We start from the raw sequence: 10,317 nt of genomic DNA, 5'->3' as shown, positions 1-10,317 counted from the left end.
TTTCCTTTGACCTCATATCCTTCTCCAGCTACTTCCATCACCTTTTCTCTCCACTCCGTAATTGAGCATCTCTAAATTGTGACCTTGAGCTGCTGTCTCCAATTCCTCATCTCCCCACTCACTTCTGGCCTCTGCTCCTCTCACTTCTCCAATATTTCACCACCAATGACTTCTGTGTTGCTAACACCAAGGCGTCCTTTTCCGTCCTTACATTGTTTGACACTGCAGCTCTCATATCTTGGCTTCTGTGATAGCAGAGATTTAGCTGGTGTTAGGGGCCTGAGGGACTTTAGTTTGGATCAACATATGCAACAACACTTTTACCCTGCTCCCTATGCAAATGTGCCACTGAGCAGCGACCCAAAGTGAGGCCCTCTTGAAGCCCAAGTCAATGGCCTTCTGTCCCCAAGCTCTTAAAGTCTTAACCTAAATACAAGCCATAAATCAATGGCTGTTTTCAGTGCCAGTTTTGAACATCCACGGTCATGCATGAATGCTCACTACGCACAAGACAGTGGTCTAATCACCTCACACGACGTGACCAAATTAAATCTCACTGCAAGATTGAAGGCAAAGGGCGACAGTGCTACTGTTATCCCCATTTTATAGATGGGAAGACTGACACAGCTGCTAAGTGCAGAGCTGGGATTAAAAACCAAGGTCGGCTGTCCGCAAAGTTCTCACTCCTAACCACAAGGTGGTAGCGTGAGAGGGGCGTCAAGCTGAGTGTGCAAAAGCCGGGCCTGCCCCTCACCTGTTACCCAGTCCAAGGTCAGTACTGCCCAGACTCAATCACTCACACAACACTCCTGGACAGGATTTTTCCAAATTAAGTTTTTTATTAATTTAAAAATCCAGAAATACAGTGACTACATAAATAAGTACCATATTTAGGTACATGTCCTGTGAGAAGAGTGAAAGGGTAATACTGCTATGTTACTCTTGTTTACACGAGTTAACTAGAAAATGGCTATAACTGCTAAATGGTGCTTATGGGCTTTGTTGTTCCGAGTGTTTATGGTATAAATAAATACACAAGAAGAACCACATCCATTCCTCTCTACTAACTGCAGGCGGCTGGGCCTCTTCTCTCTCGGTCCTACTCTGTACGCAACACTGAACACTGGAGGGATTCTACGTTGGCCTCACACAGCGCCCCAGCTCCTGCTTCACACAGCTTGGCAAAGGTGTGTCCCAGGGCCCGGGGGAAGGAGTCTATCTAGGGAAGCTCCCTGGGTGTTCCCTTAAGGTTGAGCTTTCAGAGAACACCTGGGTGGGAAGGCTTTGCGGTGAGTCATCCGCAAGGGGAAATCACTGCTTTGCTTTAGGATCCGGTGACTCGTTTCCACACTACGGGGAAATTGCCACCTCTGGGAGGAAGGCAGCAGCTACTCAATCACGCCCCCAACCCCCTCCTCCACCAATAAGGCTCTGTGGCCTTTCAGCCCTGGATGTCCTCCTTCCTTCCCTCCCCCCCCAACTCCCGCCCCAGGAGAATGTGTCTAAGAGGCTCGTCCCCTGAAGGCCTGACCACCAGGCCCCTACATCTCTTTTATGAGAATAGACTCCTTTATGCCAGCTTGCCATAAAGACTGGACCTTTTACATTTTTCCCTATTGGTGTCAAATAAGGGAAAAAATTTTCCTCTTACCTATGGTCACAAAGTAGGAAACACGGGACTTCTCGGTCCTTAATATTTAAGTACTCACTAGAGTTCATCCATGCCCCTTCAGAGGAGATAAATCTAGAAGGCAGGCTTGAGATCCCTGCTGTGGAAAAGGTATAGTTTTCCCACAAAGATGATTTCTAAAGCCAGGCCTCAGAATGGATCATCTGGGCTCTGGTATTAGGCTGCAAAGAGACATTTTCGGAGCAGCCTTCTCTGGGATCCACGATTCAGATCCATGGTTGGTGCATGAGGGGAGAATGGTAGGAAGGTTTAGATCATTATCAGAATCCCCATTTCCCCAAATAAGCAATAATTCTCCTAACTGAAGCTCCTGAGGACAGAACCCCTTTGCCAAGTAAAAACCAACTCCCATAAATGGAGAAGAAGGGAAACCACCCTCTTAAGAAGCTTCTAGAATTTTATCATCTAACCGAAATCTGTGGACTAGAGAACTATGACTTCAAGAGACTAAGCGAGGATCGAGCTGTTAATTGGTGAGTTTTGTTGACTTGAAAACATACGGCTGGCCTTGCTGACTTCTATCAACTCCTCTCTTCAATAACTATTTTGTCTTATATGGATTCAGTTTCTGAAAAGTTTACCCAATTCTAACTTCTTTATGGAGGTCCCATAGGTTCAGGGAGAAAAGAGAAGTGTGTCATTATGGAAAAGTTCTTTCCCACCTCAAAGTGAAGGCAGCCAGGAAATGGTGTTCCTGCTCTTTCCCAGGGGTGATGCCATCAACAACCATACCACAGACCCAAGGGCACAGGCTTTTGTTCACAATTCCTTATTCATCCTCCAGGGTACCAACCGCCTCCAAGCTACTTCAGAGCCAGGCAAGGGAAAGAAGCCTCCGAATGAAGGCTGTAGTTCACTGTGCGTGCGTGTGTGTGTACATGTGTGTGTGAAGATGGGGAGTTAATTTTTTTAAAACACAAGACATTCTAAAATTTGAAGAGCAGAATTTCATACAAATATTTTCTCTGTACTAAAAAACTCCTACTAAGCAATTCCCTTCTCTTTCTTTCACTGGAATAACTTTCTAGATAGAAACCCGGGGGTCTTGTTTACTCTTTAACCCGTAAAGAAACGTGAAATGCGATTCTCCCAGAAACTAGAGCAGGGTTGTGGCGGCGTTCTAGCCCTCTTCCTACCACAGAGAATTCAAGACTCTTCTAGTCTCTTTGGAGGAGATGTTTAAGGGCTGACACACCACTCCAATAAAGGAGCAAGTTATGCTGTGCATGGCGTGAATAACTGACTGCATTTGAGTTTGGGGTTTTAGGGCACTGTTGATTTAAGCAAAGTAAGCCTGCAGTCCAGCCGCAGCTTGAGTTTTCTTGCTTTACTCTATCCAATACTGTCTGTCTCATCTAACAGTGGCCCTTTTCAGACCTTTCCAGGTACAAAACTTTGACCAAATCTTCAAGCTCCGTTCGGCACACACGACTTGAACACATCTGGCTGATCTGGGCTTCTCCTTCAGTGAAGATCTTCCACTGGCCTAAAAGGCAAACACAGAGTGGCCCAGAGACGTGAGAGGAGGGCAGAGCCAACGAGGTGTAGAACCGATATACCCCACCCTTCCCCACGCACTCACGGACCTGCCAGGGGAGCTGGAAGATGAGCATCACGTGATTTCAACAAAATAGCCCCTGAAACACTTTTCTGGGGACAGGTAGGGAAAATGGGCCACGGAGTCTTCATTTCAACACACAGCATTTGTAAGAATCCCAAGAAGAATACAGAACTGCCTCCTCAGGAGTAAAACCTAAGTATTGGGTTGGCCAAAAAGTTTGTTCGGGTTTTCGTAAGATGTCACAGAAAAACCCGAACAAACTTTTTCCGCCAACCCAGTATTGTTCTTGGGATTTTTACAGTTGACTTAGCATTTGCGAATTGCTCCGCTATCAGGTCGTTAGCTATTAGGTGGCTCACTCGGCAGCTGGTCAAATAAGGCACTTTGGAGACCAGTACTTGGTACATTACTGGGGCTTTGCTTACTCTTTGAGGCCTGAATATTAGTTTGGGTTGCTTGATTATTTACTGCTCTTTTCCCTATTCCTGCCGCCCTTTGTTAAAAACCGCTCCCCTCTGCTTTGTCTTATGCCCACACGCCGGCCTCACACCACCTTCGGCGGCCCTTCCAGCCTCCTATAGCTCCGCAGAGAGTTCCAGCCTCACATCCGCCACGTGATCCCTCTCTGCTCCGGTTGAACACGGCCGCATCCCTTCCGTTCCTTGTCATCCCTGCTCCTGTCCCCCTCCACTCCCTGTTGTCTCTTCCCCCGCCCCCGGAACTGTCCATACTTCCAGCGTGTCCTCACCAACTTCTCTATTCCCCCTCCTGCCATGCTAACTGAGCAAGCGGTTTTGACTGCACACCCGTGCTCAGCACTGGAAACCACCTGATGTCTCTGGACCATCCCTTTCTAACTTTCCTGGTCCCTCAGTGGTAAGATCATCCTTCCCCAGCTATCATCTTGCTCTGTCGAATAGCGTTCCTAACAAAATGTCTACCCTGGATGCCCTCTTCAGCCTTTTCAATCCTGTGCTCATGGTGCTGCAACCTGGAGAATTCTGCGAGTCCAAGGTCGGCGAGCGCCTCTTAATCCAGAACCGTTGTTGAACCTCTTTTCTTTCTCTCGCCACAGAAGACCATGCCCCACTTCCTTACGGCCTCCATTTCTCTGCTCCTTTCTCCCTTGGATTCTTCACTTTTCCCTATTCTCTTGGATTCGATGGGAAAGGAGAGATGGGTCGGGCAAGGAAGCAGCTTCTACCAAAGCCCTACGGTGTGCCAGGATCTGACAGGCACACTATATACAGGAGTCAGGCTTGCTCTGCTCTGTCCCCAGGTGACCCTGCGGGATCATCTCATTACCTACGTCCTTCAGAGGCACACATCATCTACCTCCATTATGCACCCTAAATGCTAACTGTGACAGGAAGACTTCGTTTAAATCATCTTTCAAGTGCCCCAGTGCCTAGCACAGTGCCTGGCCCACAGTATGAACAAATATATGTTCTTTGAAATTAATTGGTAATTTCAAGTCACATTATTGATCCTATAGACTCTGCCTTTTTATTCCTTACAAGAACTTCCAGCTCCTCCATTTGAATTCTCCTACTGTCCAGTTGTCTACCTGTCTCCTGCAGAATGAACAATTGACCTCATCGACGCTATGTCCAGCTGCCTATTGGATAATGCTGCTCATATGGACTTCAAGCATCTTAATCTAAACGTGTTCCAAGTAAAACTCATTTTTGTCACCAATGCCTGCTCATTCTCCAGAGTTTCCCACTGGTGAATGGCGTTACTATTCACCCAGTCCATAAAGTTGTTAATATTGGAGTCATTCTAAACTCATTTCTCTCTTTGATCCTGATCGTGACGGTTTAACCTCAGCCCCTCACAGGGACCCCTCCTCCCCTGTCTAACCGACTTAATACAGTCTAACAGCTTCCTGTTAGACTATCACCAGCTCTCTCACTAAAAGCCCACCTGCCACTGCATCCAGCAAGTACCACTTTCTAAAAAACAGATCTGAATGCATCGTTCGCTTGCTAAAACCCCCCACTGGGGTTCTCCGGTCTGGAGACCAAGTTCAACTTCTCAGCATGGCATACTGGGCTCTTTAGAATATGGCTTCTCAAAGTAGGTGCTTAATAAATGCACCTGACAGCCGAGAGACATCTTTCCAAAGCCCCATTTTGACGCCACTACACTGTGTGTAAGTTTGCAGCAAGCACCCATGCTCCTTCCGGGCCCTCTAACTACTTCCTACCTCCAACTCTTCTCAGATTTCTGTGCACCCTACGTGGCCTTTGTAATTCTTCCTCACCCACACCCACCCACCCACCTCCACATTTCTTGTTTGCTCCTGTCAAGTCTTCTCTTAGGCTGTACCTTCTCCCTAGACTGATTTCCTGACCTGTTGCCCAGTCACACCCTTCTCTTTCAAAACCCACCTCCTCCCTGAAGCCTTCCCCGACTAAGCCCACCTGGCTCTCAGGCTCTCATCTCATTGTTCTTTGCAGATTCCCCTGAGCACTTAGGTATTTAACTCTTCAGAAGTATACTAATTCATAATGAAGGCATTTTCATGTTCTGTCTCGCCCATTAGAATTCCCTGTGGATAGAAATTCTGTGCCTTTTATTCCTTCAGAAGTGCTTACCCCCCACCCCACCCCCCACGCAGTGCCTAGCAGGATCTAGTCCCAGGCTCCATCTAGCGTAGAAAGTGGGAGAGCCGCAAGTATGCTTGAGTGTCTGAGTGCTTTTAAAGAAACACGACCAACCGGGGCAGTTCCAAACAGTCAAACAGAGCTTTGATACAACACAAGAATCGATATGCAGTCATCTTCTCTCTTTCTCTCTCATCCCCACCACTGAGGACATAGCCTTCCAGATGTGAAGTCTCCACAGATAGACCAGACCTCCCACCCTCTTGAGACTCTGGGTTTAGTCACCCACAGGAGAGAGAGAGAATATCCTCTAATGCTGACATGGACCACTGCTCCTGTTCAGTGAGAGCACGGTGGGTACTTTATTTGGGGCTATGTGACATTGAAAACTGGATGTGTTTTCCAGGGAGGAGTAAAGAGAGTCACGACTTACTCAGGGTTGTCCTGGTCACCAGCTTGAAGTGATGGAGCTCCTCAAACATCCTCTTGGAGATCTTCTCAATATGGAAGTGCTGGAGGATGCCTGGGGCCAAGCACAAAGTGGGGCAGGTGGTCAGGCGCTCTCTATCTGGAACCACCAACCCCTTTTTCTGCTTGGGCTGAGCATATCATCTCACTACCGGGGCTTAGGAGTCTCGAGCGGGGCTGTGTAATGTGCTTAACCAGGAACTTGGACGGCTCGAGGGTTATAATTGACTCCATTTGTTTCCTTGGCTCACTGACCTCCCCCCTGGTTCTCTAGAGGACAGAGATAAGGGAGACAGAGCTGCTGACCGTGGGACCCGCTCCTGGGGAAAGCCACAGAGAATCAAGCATGGATGCCGGATGGAGTTTCTGCAGCCAAAGGCAGTATTAGACATTCTGCCCTTGCCCCTGGTCTGGGTAGACTATGTCCCTGCCAAGCCACCGGGCTACCCTCCTGGCTCGGCAGCGAGAACCAGCAGTGGGTCTTGCAGACAGGTTGTGTAAATGGAGAAGCCATCCTTATTCCTGAACTCACCAGATAGCATATGTTCCTTTGGGAAACAGTCACAGCTCCTTTCACTTTCCCTTATAAAAATGGGCAGAGTGAAGATAACGGGGCTCCCACAGTCTCAACCTTGCCTGAATAGCTTTTATCAGAATAACACGTGAACAACTGAAAACTGCCACTTAAATAATCCTCAAGAGGTCTACAAGGAGCGACGGACATGGAGCCTGGGTTTTCCTCTATCCACTATGCACAGATCTTGATTACCCAGTGCTGTGAACAAGAGCTTACTTAGAGGCGACACTAGCAAGTTGAAAAGCGTCCATGCATTTCTGTGAGGCGAGAGATGTCGGGCGATGGATGCCTAGTGAGGTCACCGCTAAGGAAGCCAACAGAACAGTGCTTAGTCCTGGTGACCAGTTACAGAGGAGCTAGGGAGTTAGGGATGGCAAATCAACATTCCTGGGTCTAGAGCAGAAACAAACAGGGATGAGCCTCATATGTGTGTTCTAGCATATTTTTAAAGGGGTAGAGAGGAACTTGTTCTTTTGAGAAAGAAAGAAGGGAGAGAAGAAAGGCCCACAAAATACTAGAGCAGTTGTTTCTCCAAGGATGGGTCCAAGTGCCACCTGTATCAGCATCACCTTGCTATTTGTTAGAAACACAAATGTTTAGACCCTACCGGAGGCTGACTGAATTCACACTTCTTGGATGGGGCCAGGTAACTGTTGTTTTTTTTTTTAAATAAATTTATTTATTTATTTATCTTGGTTGCGTTGGGTCTTCATTGCTGTGCGCGGGCTTTCTCTAGTTGCGGTGAGCGGGGGCTACTCTTTGTTGCAGTGCGCGGGCTTCTCACTGTGGTGGCTTCTCTTGCAGCGGACCACGGGCTCCAGGTGCGCGGGCTTCAGTAGTTGTGGCACAGCAGGCTCTAGAGCGCAGGTTCAGTAGTTGTGGCGCATGGGCTTAGTTGCTCCATGGCATGTGGGATCCTCCCGGACCAGGGATCAAACCCATGTCCCCTGCATTGGCAGGCAGATTCGTAACCACTGTGCCACCAGGGAAGTCCCGGTAACTGTGTTTTAAACCAGCTCCTTGTGTGATGCTGAAACTTACACAAGTTTGAGCACTCTCGAGCCTTATGCGGGAGCCAATTGAAAAAGGATGTGCGTTATTTCCCAATTCCTAGAAAACTTGACCAGACTAGATCAGCCCTAGTCTCGTAGCTATGGGATGGTGTGAACAGCTGCAGGGATGATGGTTTAAATTTGTCTTACTGCAGAGTCCCCAGCATGGTTCGAGAGACTCAGCTGTGCACTGAATGATTGCATTTTCATGTTTGTTGAGCTTCCTCTGGGAAACAATGGTAGACTACAGTTTGGGAGTTTAAAACCCTGGGTGTACATCAGAATCACCTGCAGAGCTTTCCCAACAAACCCTTAAGCCCAAGCCCCACCTGGCCAATTAGTCAGACCCTCTGCAGGTAGGCTCAGGGATTTGGTATTTAAAAACCTTCCCAGACGATTCTGGTGTGCAGCCAGGGTTAAGAAGCACTCCTCCAGCCTTGGTTGTGTGAGAAAGACAACAAAACCCAACAGTCAATACTTACTTTTTAGCCCAGGTCCTGGTTAAAGCTAAAGGCCACAACAGCAACGGTGGGAGTCATATGTTAGTTTCTAAGCAATCGGGAAATCTTCTGACCCAGAGGAACAGGTTGAAGCAAAATGAAGGTGAGTCTTCCATTCCTTCCCTGTGTCCCCCTTACAAAAATATTGACAAGAAATTAATGTCGTCTGGCTCACCCTTTCGAATGGTCCAAACGTGGACCTCTACCTGAGGCGGTCTCTCTGTCTCCAGCGCTATTTTTCTGGTGGTCTCCCCATCCTCCATGAACACAGACTCATACACGGGCATGGTTTCTTCTCCACAAAAGTAGCCTTTGCTGTCAAAGCTTTGGCCAGGAAGTTCTTCTGGAATCAGGAAGCAAGTAGAGATTTGTCATGGTTTTCCAAAACTAGGAGCGGACCTCTGTATTTATGCATCTCTTTGTTCATAGCACCACACGAGCATCAAAAGTGGACAATCTACAAGAACATTCCTACAGAGATAGAAATCCCACCCCTATTTCACTGGCTCAGCTGAGGCTGCCCCTGTAACAGCCACGAAATCACAAAGAAGCACATGACTTTTAAGTCCGCGTGATGACAGAACACTGGCCCCAAAGCTACACTGGATCCACCAGTGAGAAGTGGATCCACGCATGAGAAGTGGATCTTCACAAAGAGGAAGAATGTGACGAGGTACAAATCTGCTGGGCGCTTAAGGGAACACAGCATTTTCGATGCTGGGTCAGGATCATGGTTGGGCTAGCTCAGTGTTGCCAACAGAGACCCAAGGAATGGGCTGACAGAACGCCTCGGTGAGCTTCCCTGACGTCAATTAGGCATACTTAGAAAACATTTATGACGCTCATTTATGTGCACATACTTGCCCAAAGGATCTATCCAAATTGGCTTGACATTTCTGAACGCTCTTTGATTTGTTTGTAAGCGGAATGCTAATACCGGATCAACACCAGTGCCAAAACCTAGACGTCAGATTAGTCATGTGTATGCTATGCCAAATGAACGGGTGGAAGACACAAAAAAATTGGTCAATCCCTCAACTATGGATCATTTAAAGTATAAACTAACTTGTTGGATTTCAGCTTCCAGGCATAAAGGTACCAGCCCCCTCTTACTCCCCATTCTGCTCCGCCCTCCCCTTTCCTCAGCCCGCTACTGAAAGAAGTTTCCCTTGCTTGGTTATCCGTGACTTAACTTGCTTTGCTGGCCTTGTCATCAGCACCCTCTTCAGCTGTGCACTTAAAGTGTAACACTCAAATCGGGAACCACAAAGACAAGCTGAGGACACCCTGAAAAATTCTGAATATGCGCAGAAGCCGTCTGTAAGCACATCTGATGAAAGCGGTGGGTGTTGAGTGCTTTGGGCCCGTGACTCTAATTAGGGGGACTCATTGTTAGCCAATCAGAGGCACTTGGACTAGAGGTTGTAATCAAATGGCTACTGCATGTCTCTTGCTGACCTGATTAGCTCTCCCATCCCCACCACCATTTTGGCACTGGAAGGACAAAATCCTGGTCCTCTCTGGACGATTCCAGGTTGGATTACTCAATTCGTAGATTATCCTAGAGTCAAGCTTTCTTTCTCCTTGTGTCTTTCTTTTTAGTTATTTAAGTACTCGGTGGGCTGGTCTTTGTTGGCGATGCATTAGGTGATGAAGGGACTTGCACGAGCACTTTTCAGTAGGTGGAGGGGGGAGGAGGTCATGGAGCATAAAGGAACCTCTATGTATTTAATTACCACCTTTAGAATGAGAGCCGGGTTCCTGCGTTAAATCTTGCCCACCAGCTTAATACTAGCTATAGCTACCATAGCCATATGAAATCCATGATGGCACTGGAAGTACCTATCATACACTACAAGT

General features: G+C 47.6%; 1 protein-coding gene across 4 annotated transcripts in view; it reads right to left on the bottom strand.

Moving 5' to 3' along the window:
* Nucleotides 1-825: 825 nt before the first annotated feature.
* Nucleotides 826-10,317, bottom strand: part of CHRDL1 (chordin like 1) — a 115,882-nt gene continuing 106,390 nt past the window's right edge. For all 4 annotated transcript variants that reach the window (XM_030835742.2, XM_030835744.2, XM_030835743.2 and 1 more), the window contains exons 10-12: nucleotides 8,633-8,800; nucleotides 6,294-6,383; nucleotides 826-3,176 (exon numbers count right to left, since the gene is read on the bottom strand). In XM_030835742.2, the coding sequence (XP_030691602.1) occupies nucleotides 3,046-3,176; nucleotides 6,294-6,383; nucleotides 8,633-8,800 (389 nt within the window). In that variant the 3' untranslated portion in view covers nucleotides 826-3,045. The remainder of the gene's footprint in view (nucleotides 3,177-6,293; nucleotides 6,384-8,632; nucleotides 8,801-10,317) is intronic.

Source organism: Globicephala melas, chromosome X (assembly GCF_963455315.2).
Source record: "Globicephala melas chromosome X, mGloMel1.2, whole genome shotgun sequence".
Lineage (NCBI taxonomy): Eukaryota > Metazoa > Chordata > Mammalia > Artiodactyla > Delphinidae > Globicephala > Globicephala melas.
The sequence above is the reverse complement of the archived record's forward strand: the minus strand, read 5'-3'. Positions and strand labels throughout refer to the sequence as shown.